The sequence below is a fragment of the Porites lutea genome, chromosome 12 (assembly GCF_958299795.1).
Source record: "Porites lutea chromosome 12, jaPorLute2.1, whole genome shotgun sequence".
In the NCBI taxonomy this organism is placed as follows: Eukaryota; Metazoa; Cnidaria; class Anthozoa; order Scleractinia; family Poritidae; genus Porites; species Porites lutea.
This window is the reverse complement of record NC_133212.1, coordinates 3,205,021-3,223,294: the sequence shown is the minus strand read 5'-3', so window position 1 is coordinate 3,223,294 and position 18,274 is coordinate 3,205,021. Positions and strand designations below refer to the sequence as shown.

Below are 18,274 nucleotides of genomic sequence, written 5' to 3'. Positions count from 1 at the left end.
CCACAACACCCATGATGCCTCACTGCTTAAGAAGCATAACGCTGAGATGTTCGCACGCGGGCTTGAACTAAAAAAAACATACGCACACTTACGCGCAGTCAAAGGATGGATGAGGATTGATAAATTTTATGATGATTTGGGATTCACACGAGCCGATTTGAGGTGTCTAGGAAAAGAGGAAGAGGAACTCCCCGACTTGCTGCAACTGCACCACAGGTAGACCCCTCTCTTGGGATTAATCAGATCTAAACGACCTAACCTGCAAGGACAACTGTCTCTGTTTGTGTGTAAGATATCACGAAAATAATATTGCTGAGTCGAGATTTACTATCACCCTTAATAACAGTTGTCAGTTTATTTTAAGGGTAAATTTTGATTATTGTGTTTTAGCTTTTGTAAATGATTTTTTTTTAAATTGTTGTATTTTAACTTTTAATTTTAATAGTTGCTGTAATCTAGGCTAGTTGTTTTTAACCCCTTAAGCCCCAATATCCACATACAAATTCTCCAAACTGATCTCCATACATTTCCTTTAAGAATTAGTTGAGAGAATTTGATGCAGATAAAAGCATTTTCTCCTTAGTGATCATTTCATAAATTCTCATAACCTAATCTCTTGACAAGGTATGAATATTGTTGGGAGAAAATTGATGTTGGTCACCATTGGGACTTACAGGGTTAACCTCTTTTCGGGAGCTCTCGTGATCATTGATATCAGTATTTTATGCTTAGTCGAATCTCAGTAGTTAACCACTACAGTCCATGGGTCGAAAGTTGGTCGATAGTCAGCTGTTACTTCGCCAACAGATCACTGACAGACCATAGACCAATACTTGGTTGACATGACGGCCAATACCTTTGTTGACTCTCAACTGACACTTGCCTGATACTTGTCCAATATAGCAACCAATACACAACTGACAGACAAGATGTCAGGCTGATACATGAAAATAGCCTATGATTTGCTGTCTGATCAATCCAGTATCAGCCGCTGCAAATATGTGTAACAGGCAATAGTGTCTACCACGTGTTAGTTGACAGGTACCTTGTAGTAAATGGAAAAGCCTTAGTGATGAGGTTGGAAAAAAAATTGTATAGTCGATGCCGATTGTCAACCGATACACCACCAATACCTTACCCATACTCTACTGATGGTTCACTGATACATTGCCGATACCCTACCAATGCTATAGCAATGACAGTCCATCAATATATTGACCAACACTTGACCGACCCTCGGCCAAAAGGAAAATGCCACCTGGCTGATGAATTGACCAACTCTTGATGGACACTCAACCAATATAGTGACCAACATAGTGACTGACTGTCAACCAAAATGTCGGCCGATATATTGCTCCACTCCCCCATATAAGAGACATGATCCATAAATTGCACAGAACCTGCAGTGCTGACTGTGACTGTGTTCAGTGGCATGTCATTTGTAAGGACAAAATAAAGTGCCCATGGCACTCATTCTAGTATGTTAACCCTTTAATTCCCAATAGTGACCAAGATCAATTTTCTCCTAACAATATCCATACACTGTCAAGAGATACGTTATGAGAATAAATAAAATGAGCACCCAAGAGAAAATGCCTTGATCTACTATCAAATTCTCTCAACTTATTCTTTAAGGAAATGTATGGAGATCAGTTTGGAGAATTTGTATGTTGATACTGGGGCTTAAAGGGTTAAGTAAATACATTGTGGCAATTGGCCCCTACTGATAATTTTTTTCTTCTTATCTAGATACAGTCTCTAGGTGGCTGAACATGTTTCATCCCTTACCATGGACTGCTTTTGAAGATGACAAAGCTCACTTCTGGGTCCATTATGGCCTCTGTGCATTTGCCCTCTTGTTAGCAGTAGTGACATTCATTGCTCAGTGGACAAAACCAGCTCCTTACGGACGACATGAAAAATCTGGCAAGTCATGTGGCCCTATGGTGCATCAGAGAATAGCCCACACAATATCTGATGCTATCCCAGGGGTTCTTGTTTTTACCCTGGTATTCTTTTTATATGGCCATCAGAGAGAATATCCGAACATAACATTCTATTGCTTATGGCAGTGTCATTACATTCATCGTGGATTTATACACCCCTGGATTATGAAATACAGCAGTCCAACGACCCCGATTGGAATACCACTTGGAGGGTTCTTCCCCAATCTCCTTTACAGCTTTCTCAATTCTGATTGGATTGGGGCAGCAGATTACAGTGACGATTACTACAAGGACCCTCGGTTTATAATTGGCATAGTTTTATTTGTGGCAGGCTTCATCATCAATCGCTACGCAGACTTAACACTTCGCAAGCTAAGAACAAACTACAGTGAAGGTTACTCCATTCCACATGGGTGTTTATTTGAAGTCATATCATGCCCTAATTATTTTGGTGAAATGCTGGAATGGTTTGGTTGGGCTTTGGGAACTTGGTCCTTAGCCGGGTTAGCTTGGTTTTTATTCAGCAGTGCAACATTTATTCCTCGTGCCAGGCATAATCACCAGTGGTATAAGAATCAATTTCCTGATTATCCAGCTGATCGAAAAGCTTTGATACCATTTGTATATTGAAAAGACAGATTACTAGATTATTGTGAAAATTCCTTTCAAATTAGCGGTTAAAGCAAGAAAGTGAAGCTTTGGAAAATAAACCCAAGGCTTTGTATACTGACGAATTATTGTGAGTAATTACTCTGCTAAACATTGAACTGGCAGTTTCTTTCTGTCAGCAAGGTGCAGATCTGTCATAACCAATAAGGTTTAAAAAAATGACCTGTTAGCAACTCATGAAAGAAATGAAAAAATTAAATAATTATTTAATGAAGGTTTTTTAATTTGTGAAAATGTGACAACATTTTTATACCTCCAATTTTTTGGGAAAAATTGTCATAGAGAATTAATGATAAGATGAAACAGATCCAAAAAAGCAATTTTTATGCCGTACAATCAACTCACAGTTTAATGTCGTGTCAAGTTGAAAACTCTCAACTGTGGTTTGTGTTCTTAACGTGGTAAAACGCTTCTGCTTTTTAATTGGACTATACGTACTTCTTAAATAAAATATCTACAGAAACTTTGTTGTTTTGGTCATTAAAAATAACTCTCTTGCCCCCAATTAGTCAGCTATGGAGACATGATCCCAACGGAATGTATAAGATTCTGGAGAACTGCTCACCCTCCCCTCTCCTTATGCAAGATTTTGCCCCAAAGTGAGAAGCTATTGTTAACATCAGGTTAGGGGAGGGGTAGGTGGGTAGTGTCCCAAAATCTTTTGCTGTTTTAAACAAACTTTTGACTTTTAAGTGTTCCCACAAAATCCTCAAATAAAACCTCTTCTGTGTAATTTTCCAAGGTGCTAGTTTAGTTTAGTTTAGGTTTTTTCGTGTTCGTAGCCCAGGAATAATAAAAATTGGGATTTTGCTGTAAGAGACCCAAGGATGGGGTACATGAGCGAACTTAGGCATAGCGTTTCTGCTGAGGATTTGAAACCTTGAAATTGGTGAGGACCAAAAAAACCCTAAGGTAACTACCTTTGATAACTACCCTGTTTGCAGGACAAGAGCTTAATTTTTTATTCAGCGGCATTTCTCGTATTCGCGCATGAGGAGCCGCCCATTAAACTGAAAACTTCCTCTCAACTCAAAATGTGGCATTTATTGTTTGTGTGCAGTGGACAGCCAAGAAATGTATCAAAACCTGTGATGCACACGTGCAAAGTTGTTGTTTTGGTCATAAGGAGTGACCCAATGATTTTTTTTACACAGTCTGAGTCAAGTAGTTGCCGCTGCTGTCATGAGTTTTGTAAACTCCTTATCTTGAAACTGTTTGACAGGGCTTTACTGGAAATTCTTGCTACCGAGTTAAAAAGGGTTTTAAAACATGCAGTTCTTCACAAAACTTTATGTGCACATGCAATTTTTTGATTGGTTAACAAAAAACAAACGATACCTAATTAGGAAAATCTTCGTCGCCAAAATTCCTTGGCGCCAAAAATATGAAGTACACGCCACGTTGACAGCGAAAACTTTGTCTCACGGAGAAAAGAAAGTTTCAGAAAGGAACGAACTGGGACCGTCCTGCTCTGGTAAGCTTATTGTTGTCTCAGTTGTATCACAGTGCTTCCATCTTTGGGGTTTCTAAAATTAATAATGATTTTGAAAACCTTGGGTAAAGTTTTACGTTGAGCTGCAACAAAAGACCGCCGCAAACTCCTGTATTAAAACGGGAAATCTTTACAATTATTTTGCCAAGCAAACATTAGTCAAGTTTCGTTTACGTACACGGGAGCAAAAAGGCACGACTTTGCAAGTTTACCCAACCCATTTTTCCGCTTTTAAAATGGTTTGCTCCCCCAAGACCTTTTTAAAGAATTTATTTAAAAGATTAATTAAGCTCTTGCAAGGTCCCAAATGGCTTCCCTAGAGGTGTATGTGGTAAACAATCCTTGCTGGCTTGATTGCTACATAGGCACGTGCAGTAAGAAAATCCAATCAGAATTATTATTCAAATCAAGACGTTTCTCCGCGCCACGTTCAAAAATTGGTAACTTTAGTTGTGAGAGCTGGCGAAGGTTCCTCACGAAGGAGAAACAAGACGCACTCGTTTACTCTGCCTAGCCGTCTTTCTTAGCTTCACAAAGAAAGCTAACTGTGAACGAAGCAGTCTGGGATGTTACAAACGGCGCACGACTGAGGTAAATTATACTTGTGTCACTTGTTAAATTTTTCGAGTGTACGGTTGAAATTTGTGTTTCGACGAGTCTAACGTAAAATTAAGTTATTTCGTTGCGGAATGATGTTCTTGTTTTAAACTAATTTGTTCGCAGAGGAGAAATAGCGAGTAGAAACGAAGCCAAATGCTAACTCAGCAAAATTTATTTACAGTTTATCATTTTGAAAGCCCTGTGAGTTAAACATGTGGCCGTCTAAAATACAAGCGAAGCTCAGTGGATTTTTAGATAAAGAAAGTCAACTAGCAAATCATATTTGCTCTTCATCCAAATTCATATTGGTGACGCAGACAGCAATTCGCCATAAAAAAAACGACAAATTTGATTCATTTTCTTTTCCCGGTATACAACATGACAGAGATTTTTATGAAGTTTAATAACCTCGCCGGCAAAAATATGGCCACAGTTCCTACTTTAAATAATATCGACCAATAAAAGCTGTAACGGAAAGCCTCAAAGTTTGCAGAAGGTTTTTTTAAGTTTTTTTTTTCCAAGAATTTAAACAAACATTTATACTCGCTTCCTCGTGTACAACTACTATAATCAGGTTTGAACTGAATATCTGAAATTTATTGAGGTTGTGCTCTGTCTTACGTTGGATGAGATTGCATGCACTTACATTCAAACAGGGTCGTGTAAAAAAAGAACCGTAGTTAACTGAGTGAATTGACGAAACAACTATTCAAGCAACTTACAGTTTAAAATGATTTTAAAAGGTTACAAACGATTAATAATTAGACAATTGACAATTAAATAGATTGAAATCAAGAATGACTTTAAAACTGCCATAAAGTTGTAAGACAGTGATCGGTTTTCGCACAAGTCAGATAGTTTTCAATACATTTGGCCAGATTTCGGCTAAATTGCCCTGATAATTTGTGATCAAACCTTGATTCCCACCTCATATGATGTCACTGCATCACGCGCGATCTCTCGCGCGAATATATTGCGGCCGAGCCTGGGTTGTTACCATGGTCATGAACATTGCAATTTACGATTCTTGCATTGCTACAAGTAAAAAAGATTCGAAAAGATCGTCAGCACAGCCCTGTATTAGTTTGATTGAGTCTTTGCAAACCTTTTAAGGGTATGAGAGTTTTCAATTGCAACTGAATTTGAAAAATAAAGTATTTCCGTATTTTTTTTTTCTTCGCTTCTCTTTACGTAGCTCTCTGAAGCGTTTAGAGCCTTATCACTATTATTTCCTCAGCTTACGGCATCTTTCTAATTTTCAGCCGTCAGACCAGACCATCTTCCTTGGTCCGACCTCCAGATTAGGCCATGAAACCAGACCACATCAGCAGCCCATAAGATGATCCGCCCCAGATCAGACCACCACATCAGACAACCGGACGAGTCTCAGATCCGACCACACCATGCACCAGCTACCACACCAGACCATTGTCAGACCAGACCACCAAAATCAGCCCATCAGATCAGACCACCACCGCCACACCAGACCACCAGAATCTGCACAGCACACCCCATCTCGTGAAATGGTACAGGTCAGGTGCATTGTTTGTGGGTTGGGTGAAGGGGGGTAAATAGAGCTCTGGATGAACCTTGCAAAGCATACTTTCCACACACGTTCGGCCTCAAGTTTTCGGACATCTTTTTTCGGCTTAACTTAACTGTAGTTAGATTAGTTAGCGGGTGCCCCGGGCTGGTAAGGGCCTACCCTTCCCTTTTTCATAAGTTGGGTTCCTTTGCAGGTGTTCGGTCAGCAACATAGGTTCGGCTTTTAGGATTCGGCTCGGCTCTTGGAAAAGAATCGGCCGCGTTTTTTGCGCCTTTCTTGGATGGACTCACCGCCGGTTTTCGTCGTCGTCGTCGTCGTCACTACAATCTCCCGCTTAGTTGCGCCAAATTCAATTCATCACACTTCACTTGATAGTCATTGCGCTGGGCAAGTGAAGCATTCACTCGCAAGGTTCAACCAGACAGTGATTATTTTAATACGTAACTTAGTAAACTAGAGACGTGAGACCATCCAGCTGCGGTGAGAGGACCTCATTTGGCCTCCGCTTACAGGCTCAATGGTCTCTCTGGTTACAGGTAGATAGTCAGGTTAGTCTCGCAAATTCGAGTCTTATCCTTCCTATACCAATTTGACTTTTCATGTTAAGCGATACGAATGCGAAGCGAAAATTTTTAAGTGCGCGTTGATTTTCAGACTTCGAACTTGTGAGGGTAGATCAGTTGACAGGTTTAGTCTTACAAAGAAGGTAATTTGCGACTGGGCGTTTCTTCCCGCGAAGAGCCAACACCTTATTGCAGGTTGCCAGGGCAACATGGGACAATCCACACACCACAGGCTAGATCGTTTACAAATCGTAAGCGTAGGAAGTCTTCGAGACCAATCTACGACGCAGTTTCATCGCTGGAGGAGCACGAACAAGCCGATCGGCCTTTAGGCAACGTTAGTAGCCCGCGAAGTAATTACGAGAATGCTACTTGGCCGAATATTTCGGGGACACACATGTGTAGGCCCACCATACCTTGATATGCGTGTCCCTGAATGGCATTCAGGTGAAAACCTCGCAGGTTATAGACAGTCTTTCAGTAAGTAGCAGGAGAGGATACTCTGGCGTGGCATCGTTGACATTTAAGACGATTTAATTTGTCTTCTTGTTAATTTTGCCTTGCTGGAGAGTTTTCTTCTTAGGAAGCCCTGCATTGCACAACGCAGGCAGAGATCGTCTACAAATGGTAGGCGTACGTAGTCTTCACGTCGACCGTTCGTGGCTATTGGTTTTTTTTGTCCTGATCCGAGAGTGGCCCGCAGAGTTCTACCCCCGACAGCTCTTGAAGTACTTCATGGCTAGGAGGGAATCCTATAGCAGCACGCTGTCTATTTACATTTTTTTCCCTTGAATCTTGTAACAAGAAATATTTGCTTTTGGAAATTTGAATAAAATGCTTTTGATCTTATTGTATGTGATTGAATTGTGGGTCCATTGCTACATCAAGGGAAGAGGCCGGCCGAAGAAAGAAGAACAAAGACCCTCCAGATGTACAGAAAGATAGTCCAGTTAATTAAGTAGGCGAGGTAGCTGCCTTTGCGGCGATGAATTAAGAAGAAGAAACATATAGGACCAAACCAGACAATGAGGATGATGATTATGACGACTATGATGATGATGATCGTTTGCACTAAGACGTCATTGTGCTTCTACTAAATTTATTTTATTTGTCGTTGATTTAGGTCATAATTGAACTTAAGAAAATCACGCTAAAATGTAAATTGGCTACTTTGCAAACATTGCAAAGAGAAGCAGATGACATCATGGTGAAAACGACTTTATCATTAGGAAGGCAAGGTAAAGACAGAGGAGACAGCATGTAGGAATAACTTTAATGAGCTGTCTTAACTAACGTTGATATCCCTAGGGGCCTATATCCCCCACCCCCCCCCCCCCCCCCCCATACAAACCCTTTTCAATTTTTCATAAAAAATCTTAGTCACCGTACTTCCGGAATTTGTAGTTGAATTTTTGTCATGTCTGACCCCTTGTACAGTTCCGCAGTTGTTTATGTCGCGATCGCATAGTCCAATGTTAGTTGAGACAGCCACTAATATGGTATAATTAAAATTTAATTGGCCGGCCGAACTTCACCTTTGGACAACTTCACGTCATCATCCTGGACTTCTACGACTTCTCCTTTTTTTCCGATACCTACGCCTTTTTTTTGGATTGTGGATACCAGTCTCCTTGGTCTTTTGGTGGGGGAACATGACGACAGAGTACAGCAGCCCATATAAGGTAGGGCTGATTTATGCTGGTACAAAGTTTACGCAAAGCTGGCCTGTTCGGTCTGAAATAGAAAAATCGGCTCATTGAATTTTTTCGTAACGCTTTGTTTGTAAGAAGCTAAGGTTCGTAGCTTATGTAAACATTGCACCACATCAATCAGCCCAAGCAATAATCCAATGTGGCACAAGGTACGTGGGTTTTTTTTATTTTTTAGGCGATTAGATTTCGGTTCGGTCCATTCGTCTTTTTCCGGTTTTCGATTCGACTTTTGATCTGATTCCGGATTCGGCTTGGTATAGACAAAAAATGTGAAGGCTTGGTATAGACAAAGTTTCCATAGCAAGCCGCCAAATATCCCTGCGTAGCGTCCGGGGGACCCTGGTGTGTTTCATTCGAGGTGTCAAGGTTTTATGGACACATGTAACACTCCTCGATCTTGCTCGGACGTCAAATTCTTAGAAGCGCGCCCCATCTGTATAGCCTACTTAATTTCTGTAAACAGCTAACTCAATTCAATAAAAACACTTATCTAATGCGTTGTCTGTGTGTTTTTTTTCTTTTACTTAAAAGCTAAATCTTTAGAGTAGTTAATTATAAGTACTAATGATGATTTGATTTGCAGGGATATTATAATACTTGTTGTAATAACGGCAAATAAATAAAACAAAAATAAAACACTGAGTTGTGAGTGTGATGTATTTTAACTACACACATTGAGTGATAATGAGTGTTGCATCAGTGTGTTCGCTATGAAAACACAAACAACTAACTCATTTAATTTCAGGTGCTTCGGAAATCAATAAGTTATCTTTTTTTGGACTCCGCTGTCACTTTTTTCGAGGAAGAATGGACGCACATTGTATTTGGGCGCGCCCTCTCAAGATTGCACAAGGCTTTTTTTCGACCTTTTTACTGCGTTTTGGATGCGTTCTTGAAGAAACGCATGGCACTACCTATTTGGAAGTCGTACGTGAGGTGCTGAAGGAAGGACAGAAACTTTAATATCAAGTTTAATGTGACTGAATTGTACGTAATTAAAAGTTGATGAAAAATAAAGTTTAACAAACGAAAGGTATAACATCAACTTTGTTTTTTTTTCTCTTTTTTTTTTGTACATTAAACCAGCACTAATTAAAATTTAGATAAGTTAGATTATGTTGTAACGGAGTTGCTTCTCAGGAAGAATAAATAAAGTGTGACCAACACAATGCCGCTTCACCATTGTATTTTTTCTTTAAACCGATAATAAATAATTTAAAAGTTTTATTTCAGGAACATCGGACGTCGTCTTGTAAATCTTTTTTTTGCTCGAACATGATCGCCTCGAAGACATCTTTTTGGGCGCGCCCTCTGAAGACCGACCACAGCAAACTGAATGCATGTGACGTATGCTCTAGAAGCTCATTTGGAAGTTTTTTTTCTGGCTGCGTTCCTGAAGAAACGCACATCGACGCTGATTACGACTAGAAAACTACTCAAAGTTCTAAAGGTAAGACATATCTGTTTATGCTCTAACTGTTAGATTATCTATTTGGGTTTCAGATTTAGTACATGAAGTTAGCGTTCGATAGCAGCGTCTCAGAGGCAAGGAAGAATGAAACGGAACGTGAGTACGTTAAATCTGATTGTGCTGATATGCACTTATCCTCGGAAAATACTAAAATTTATTCGCTCAAGCCTTAGTGGGATTCAAACCTACGACATTTGTTTATTTTACTGGTGCTCCTAGTGTACCAAAGAATGCAATTTTCAAGACTTGAGATTCTACATGATGCTGACAGAATTCGAATCTGTTTGATGATAGCTGACAGTAGTCTAGCAGACAATTCCAAGGTCTTTTAAAGGAAATGGAGTCTGCGATTGGTTTCCAAGTGCGCAAAAAAGGCAGTGTCGGATATTATTAATTCTGTTTTTAAGAAATATTTTATTTAGGTCGAAGACGTCCAACCGTGATGTGGCCCATCAGCAGTCATATGCAACATGTAAGTACCAGAATATAGAAAACCCTTCGTCTTCAAGAGGATAAACAAGCTTACCCGGCCAAACAGGGTCGTTTAAGAACAGAGTTTTGAAATCAATTGTGCTCCTACCTGCATCAAAGGTCGTAACTTTATAGGTAAATACTATTTTCCACTGGGATTCCAACCCATGAACATTGCTTAATCAGTAAGCAAATCAATATGAAATGTTAATGAGATTTAATCGCCTGAGTGTCTGAGAGAAGCTGCATACTTTAAAGTTCATTTTCGACTGCCATTTTAAAACTGTTGCTTTGATAATCTGTTTTAAGAAGCTTTTTATTCAGGTCTGTGCAATTCCAGAAGTTGTTTCCAACACACAGTCGTAGCCGGTCCATTGGCATTGAGATTTAAACACGTGACCCTGGCTACCAGATCCGAGGTAAGTACTAGAAAGGTACAATAAGTTTACGAAAGAATTCTGAAAGGAAATGAATTAAACCGCCTTTGATTTTCATTTCAAGCCATGACTTTCACTCTAATGGTCATCGTATTCGAAGCTCTACAAAGATAATTGAATGTCACGTTTAAATGGAATACAAATCCAAGTGGTTATATCAGAAACAGCGGTTTGGCTACCGGGTAGATAGACCAAAACTCAAAGGAGGAGCATCCAAGGATTAAAAGTTGAATTCGTAACAGGATTACCTTGTTTAAAAACATGGGAAAACGTTTGCTTGCATTCTTAATCCATGTTCTTGAGAAACTTTGCATTTAGGTCAGAAAATTGCTGATGGAAGTCAGCGAGCGGAAAAGCAACCCGGAAGTCTGGTCTCTTAAACTACAGTATTACATAGAAAGTGATTTCAACGAACCACCTTGCAGATCACTGGTAGGTACAGGAAAAAAAATACCAACACGTTCAACCCAACCTTGCCCAAAAAAAATACCAGGAAAGAAAACTGATGATAAAAGAACTCACTATGCGCATTTACTCAAGTTGTGAACTTACAGAGCATTACTTAAATTACATATTGTAAAATAGACAGCAGGAGGAGTCTATGCTGGCTACATGTAGCTGTTAATTGAACTGCCTGGAGACAAATCATAACTTTCATTTGAAGGTCCTTATATTAAAACACTCAGTCTTCTCGTTCATTGGATTTCTCATGATACATGGACTTTGCTTAACTGTGACGTTACTTCAAGCAAATACAAGGTGTTAGTGGGATTCAAACCTACGCCGTCTTAACTAAGAAGAGCGAAATATGTAATAGGCTTTTAATCGCTAAATAAGCTAAATATCTTGTTCTTGAGATCTATTTTATATACAGACCCAGAAGATTTCAGATGTCGCGCCTCGTTAGGCCTGCAGTCAGTGACTCGAAAATTATGTGGAAGGAGCCTTTTTAACTCGACAGAGGCAAGTACAATCTTTCTCTAGTTTACTCATGACTGTCTACTTATGACTGCGCATGCGTCTGACGAAGCAAAGTCATGAGAAGAGGGCAACTGATAAATGACACCTATTGCATTGATTATGATGATTATCTTGCTGATGACAAAGACGATGATGAGAACGACGACGATAATGGTAATGATGATGTCAAAAAACAACGATGATGGTGATTCTGTGTCATTCTTCAATGGGTTAAAACGTACATTGAAACTTAAGTTACTTCAGGACGACATCCAAACGCAGCTATTTCAACTAAATCCACAGAACTTTAATTGACACAACAGCAAATACAAAAGCGACTTGAGTTCTCCCGATAATTCAGATCGTCGAGGCGTTCTTCTCGGAGGAATTTAAGGTCAATAGGGATAACATTTGAAATAATAAAATGCGGCTGGACTAATTGGAATCACGAAATTAAAGAAAAGAAGAAGGTCAAAGGAGAAAATAAATGTGGGAAAATGGAGCAAAAATGAATTTAAAAAATGAATAAAAGAAAAAATATTTAATATAGATAAATAGTGATAAAATAATAAATACGAAAATATCTTATAATGTTAAAACCAAATATAAATTCAAATGAATAATTAATAATAGGGATATTAATAATGATCACGATAATGATAATAATAATAGAAAAGGATTCAACAAGCAGCTGCAACAAAAAAACTAGACTGATTTTTGAAAACGTAACTAAGCAGTCACGTTTCAAAAATCCAGCTAGAAATAGTAACGTTTTCCCTTTCCTATTACAATCATTATATACGATCATTATTAGTATTATTGGAAATTTATTTTATTAACTCTATTTATTAACTGTTTTCCTAAATTTTTTTACATTCTTTAAATTTATTTATTTATTATTTACTATTATTTCAAAGTAAGTTCATTTTTGTTGCATTCTCTAAATTTATTTACTTTCTTGACCTTTTTTTCCCTTTGTTCTTTTGCGCGCAAGTCATTATTTTCAAGATTCATCCCTACTGACCTGTATGATTTTTAAGTTTTAAACAATTGTACCAAATTTCCAACTGTGCTGTTTTCATACTATATAAGCACGACCTGACTATCGGAAATATCGGGAAACGCAATATAGCTTTTGTTTTTGCTGTTTTGTTATTATAGCTGACTAAACGCAAGGACCCAATGAAGGGGGAGGGCTACTAAGCTTTGATAATAAGTTCAGTTAAGCGTGTGATCTTGACTTTGTCTTGAGTGATTTAGGAGCAGTGAACGTCGACAAGCTAAGCAGCCTGATGTGGCATCGCGATGTGAAGAGGCCCTGACGACTGCTGCCTGTTACATTGATGATGATGATGATGGTGATGGTGATGATGATGATGATGACTTATGCTGACAATGATGAAGACACGATGATGAAGATGAAGATGATGACAACGACTGCTGAAGATGCTGACGATGATGTTGATGACTATGACGATGGTGATGACGATGATGATGATGATGACGACGATGATGACAAGGCGAATGCTGACGATTAACTTGATGACGCTGACGATAATGCTAACGATGATGATGATGATGTGCAATGACAGATGCTGACGATTTTGTTGATGACGCTAACAATGACGATGATGCTAATGTTGCTGCTGCTGCTGCTGCTGCTGCTGATGATGATGATGTTTATGTTCTTGTACCCAGATGAAGAAAATCACAGCTCAGTAAATGGCCATGGCGTCCTTACCTGGTAGGCACCTTTTTCCTTCTTCAATAGCTGACTCGATCCCCAGTCGCTTTTCTTCTCTCTCTTAAATATCAACGAGGGAGGTGCGTGGAAAATGCCTCTCGCTTAGATGCTGTAATATAGTCTCACGTTACCTTTCCCTGAAAGGCAAGACCTTAAAATGAAACTGAAATGAAACTGATTTGACTTGCCTCAGACGTAAGCTCTCTGTGCTTTACTTCTGTAAGCTGTAAACTGCAAAGGATGGACAGAAAACGCATTTTAGAGCAAGATACCATGGGCTTCAAACTCCATGAAATGAATCAGTTTTGCTTAATTCAATTGCATACAAAACAAAATAGAAGGGGGAATGGACATTGAAGACACCTGCCCCTATGATAAATTTAAGGCCATAAAAAAATACACCACGAAAGTACTCTTTAGCTATAGTAATATAAAACCTGGGAGAGTCTTAATGTTTACATTTGTAAAAATTGAAAAAAGGTGATTCCAAACTGTTTCTTCCCAACAGCACCCATGAGGAAAAGAGTGCAATTCAAGAGTCCTTATATATCAGTCACATTGGAGGAAGAGTGTGGATGTAGTTGCACTACTCTAGCTACCACCCTACGTGGAGGAGAAACCAAAGCAAAGATGAACTTTAAACTTGCCTACGATAGACTCTAGAATATTTAAGTAAGGCCCATCTTTAAACAGACTGCATGCTTTTCGCACCGCTCTCGCTTGCAGTTTCGCCAGCAAACACTGACCGTTAAGTTGAAGGAAACGGATTCAGCCAATTCTATAAGGTTTAAACTCGAAAGTTTGTCCTTCTATTAAGCTTTTATCTCGTATATTTTACTTTGTAAACCGGCCATCGGTTCTAAACAGCAGCTAGTTTGAACTTGGGCCTATATTTTGAGAGAGAAGTAGTAATATCATTCTCGGTCGATGAATCATAACGGTTTAACGCGCGGTCTGTACGAACTGAACTCTTTCAAAGCATTTATGAAAATAAAGAAATTGAGGTTCAGTAGTACCTCAGAGTTTGTTGAACAAACCTTGTGGTGTCGCCATGGAAATAAGACTTTTTCAGCACTACATCCTCGTACAGTAACAATCATTGTTAAGGATTTTTCGAACTAGGAAACAAGATAGTAAATAAATATCCATATGAACAAGGTTTCGGTGGTATTCGTAAAAGGCTGTTGAAGCAAAAGGAATTAGGGATAAAAATCCGTAGTTTTCTTGTTCTAATCAGTATTGGTTTCGTGCTAGATGAACATCGAATAAGGTCAATATATGTAGCAAATGTGAGAACCATGATGTAAAGTGAGAAAGCTATTTACAATTGGCAATATGTTTTAGCGAGGTGTAGAATTTATCAATTAGGCTAAGAACGTAAAAGCGTAACTTGGAACTTCTGAATTCTTCTTAATTAATGCCACTGACTTCGCTGATTTCATAGCTTAACATGTAACATAACCAGCAATAACCTTTAATGCATGAAGATTTTTAGAGGTTCCAAGTGAAATGTTTTGCCTGATCTGAATTTGGCTGAAGAAAAAAAATTAAACTTTATAGTAGCTATCTGCCGAGTGAAGGCACGGAATCATAGCTTTCAAACCTTCACATTGGTTCAATAAACATAATTTAATTCAGTTCTGCAAGTACAAAAACAGAAATCCAGGTTAATACGCTCGTAAAGCGCTTTGATATGATTGCTTGCGCACTTTGAAAAAGCGGCAGTCGTGAGATGTTTAAGTCGCGCTATTCTGGGGTTAGCCGAGCCTTGCCGACTTAACAACTCAGCGAGCAAACGGTTTTTTCTTTTCTTTTAGCCTAGCTAAACTAAGAGGTTACTTCTATTTACTTATTACATTTACTTCTTTACTTATTTATATAAGCTAGTAGGCCTTAAAACCCCAAAGGCATCAATCACCATAGCACTGGTTGGGGGCACACGGTCCCTATTTTTCCAAAACTGGTTTTTCGGGGTTTACGTGTCCGGCTGTGGTGTTCTCGTATTTTATTTTGATTTTTTATGATACATGTATTCTTAATGTATTTCTTACCAATAAAGTGTACTGTCTTAGGCTTCATAAATCGCCTGTTGGTTTTTTTGGTTGTTCATATGAATGAGAGCGCAAAATATTTTTTCAACTAGAAAATGATCACGCTCTTATCGTAGGGAAACTTGATTGGATAAACTCCTGTTTCCTTTTGCTTTACGAAAGGTTGATATCTGATGTTTCAGCGACTTATTTGCCACGCAGAATACTATTAGTCTCATGAGCGAATGCTTTATAGCTCAGTTTTCTCTTGATTTAAACCTGTTCACAGTACAAATAATCTGTTAATTTCTTACTATTATTCCAGAAAAACACACAAGATAAGCTGTTGTAATCCCCTCAGAATACAAAGCTTTAAAATTAAGCACAAGAGATTATCATTTGTTTGCGTGCGAGAAAATAAGTTAAAACAAACTTTCTAATAAATTCATGATGATCGTTGGAAACGCATTACTAAATTTGATTAACTTCAACTCTCTCTTCGAAATATCTATAAGTTTACGCGTAGTATAGGCTATTTAGCGAATGAGTATAGTCTTCGGCTCGCAAACTCATAATCATGTGAATACTTCCTAGCCAGGCCTTGTTAAGACATGGAGTCTCTAGCGGAACGATCGAAGCAGAGCGGAATTTGAGCACCGTCTTCTAGTTTCAATTTTTTAAAACAGAACGAGGGGGAAATTACGTAACTTCTTTAACTTCTTATTACAAGCTTAGTTTATAAGAGTCTGTGAATGACAGTCAGAACACCCTGATAAACACTAAGGAGCCACTGATGCTTTGCTTTTTTATCTGTCTGTTAAAAAAATGGGTTCTAGCTTTCGGGTCTAGGGATAAGTCAGCCTTAAGTGTGGCCATTCAAGTGAAGCCACTTAGCGAACAAATGGCTCATTCATTTAGCTTCAATTAAACTCGCTCATTGTTGTATTTACCACACTGACAACTGAGCGTTAGACCGAATCAAACAAGGAGGCTTGTTTTTTGCAGTGAATTGACGACCAAACACGAAGGTCGTTGGCTTTCAGAAGCGGCACATTTTTGGAAAATCTAGCGCCCTTCTGAGCAGTCAGAGAAGTTTTGAAAGGTGGACAATTGAATTTTAAGGTTAAAAGCAGTGGCATATTGTCCGAGGTTGGGGCAACACGTCTGATGCAGTTTTATTGATTAGCAATGGCAAGCTCTGTAAGCACGTCTTTGGAAGAAAACTCTACAGAGATTTCTCTACGAGGAGTACTGAAAAAAACGGAAAGCCTATCGCGCCGCCGAACGCTGACGACTTTACAAACACCCTCGATCCTTCACCCCATGGAAGACGAACAATATGGCAACCCGTCAATTCCGTGCCTGGAAAACTCGTATAAAATGATCCCTGACGCGACGTTCAATTCCGAACAAGCCCGACGACTTGCCGAAGACGTTTTGCATCGTAACTTCAAAGGCGTGAAATACGAGGAGGAAAAATGCAAAGAGCTTGTGGTAAAAGCCACGGAGGAGTTGAAAAACTGCGTAAAGGGTCTGGGATGCAACAGATACAAATTCGTGTGCGTGGTATACTTAGGCCCGTTACAGAGTCAGGGAATGGCGATTACAAGCCGCTGTTTGTTGGATGAAAGATTCGACAGGTGCTCTACCGCCTGTTATCGGAATCCGTGGTTGTATGTTGTGGCCTCGATATACAGCGTATTTTATGAGTAGTTCTTGGTTGGCGCTTCAATTACTGGACACTTACACCATGTTTGCTTCTTTGTCAGTTTGGCCTATACAGTTCCACAATGGCCACTCTTGGGACAGAAGATAGTGGCCGAAATAAAAAGGTGTTCCGTTGTAGAGTGGTTTAGCAAGAGTCACAACGGAGCTTGAGCAACAACGACCGCGCTGCTTCAAACTTTATCGCGCTTATTTCATCTCGTTTCATTTGTCAAAGGCTGGCCAATTTTTTTGGTATTGAATTCTAAAGGACTGTATCAAAGTTCAGGAAAGGAATAGGAAAGTTGTTGTCTTGTGCTCCCATCCTCAAAAAAAAAACGTGAAATTAGGCACTTTCACGTTGTACTCGTGCAATGACGGCTAAGAAATCGTGATCGACGTGCAAAGATGTTGTGTTGCTAATCTAAACCTCTCAGGTAAATTAAGGCATGGGTCTCAATTTGCCTTAATTTGCTCTCTTCAAAAGTGAGGGGGTGGTCTATATCTAAGAGCTTTGGATGAAGAGACATTAAACTTTGCCAGTTAACCACAATTTTAGTTTGTGTCAATTTTGTGCTTTAAAATTATGCAAATTAGGTCACGTGACCTCCATCGACTGAAAAAGCTTGTTCTTCAAACGGCAACACTTTTTCGTGTGTCTTCAATTATTTTGCCGGTTGCATAATGTTAATGCCGTTTAATGTATCACTTCTGTGCTTGGCCTTTTTTAGATATTTAAAATCGAAGGCGTTAAGATGGGATACTATTGCTTTGGGGGACTGGGTCTAGTTGAAAAAGCCGTTTATTTTCTAAAACAGTAAAAAATTCAAAAAAGGCCAAGCACAGTCTTGTAGATGCTTGCATTACACATTTTCCTAAACCAGTCCGGTTTAACAACTCACAATAAAAAGTGTTGCCATTTTTGTTTA

General features: G+C 39.1%; 2 protein-coding genes across 3 annotated transcripts; both read left to right on the top strand.

Moving 5' to 3' along the window:
• Positions 1–86: 86 nt before the first annotated feature.
• On the top strand, positions 87–3,064 carry LOC140921282 (uncharacterized). 2 transcript variants are annotated; one of them, XM_073371270.1, is made up of 2 exons: positions 87–216; positions 1,756–3,063. In XM_073371270.1, exon 2 carries the CDS (start codon positions 1,773–1,775, stop codon positions 2,574–2,576), a length of 804 nt encoding a protein of 267 aa, XP_073227371.1. In that variant the 5' UTR covers positions 87–216; positions 1,756–1,772; the 3' UTR covers positions 2,577–3,063. The 2 variants fall into 2 exon arrangements, with proteins under 2 accessions (XP_073227371.1, XP_073227372.1); XM_073371271.1 differs by having other exon boundaries at positions 96–216; positions 1,750–3,064.
• Positions 3,065–16,829: 13,765 nt separating this feature from the next.
• Positions 16,830–17,354, top strand: LOC140921908 (dynein light chain Tctex-type 5-B-like). The gene has a single exon (XM_073371904.1). The coding sequence runs from the start codon at positions 16,830–16,832 to the stop codon at positions 17,352–17,354; it is 525 nt and encodes a 174-aa protein (XP_073228005.1).
• The last annotated feature ends 920 nt before the right edge of the window (positions 17,355–18,274 follow it).

Bases quoted from the DNA above. Each gene is read 5' to 3' on its own strand.
- LOC140921282 (XM_073371271.1), top strand. From the start codon at position 1,773: ATGTTTCATCCCTTACCATGGACTGCTTTTGAAGATGACAAAGCTCAC.
- LOC140921908 (XM_073371904.1), top strand. From the start codon at position 16,830: ATGGCAAGCTCTGTAAGCACGTCTTTGGAAGAAAACTCTACAGAGATT.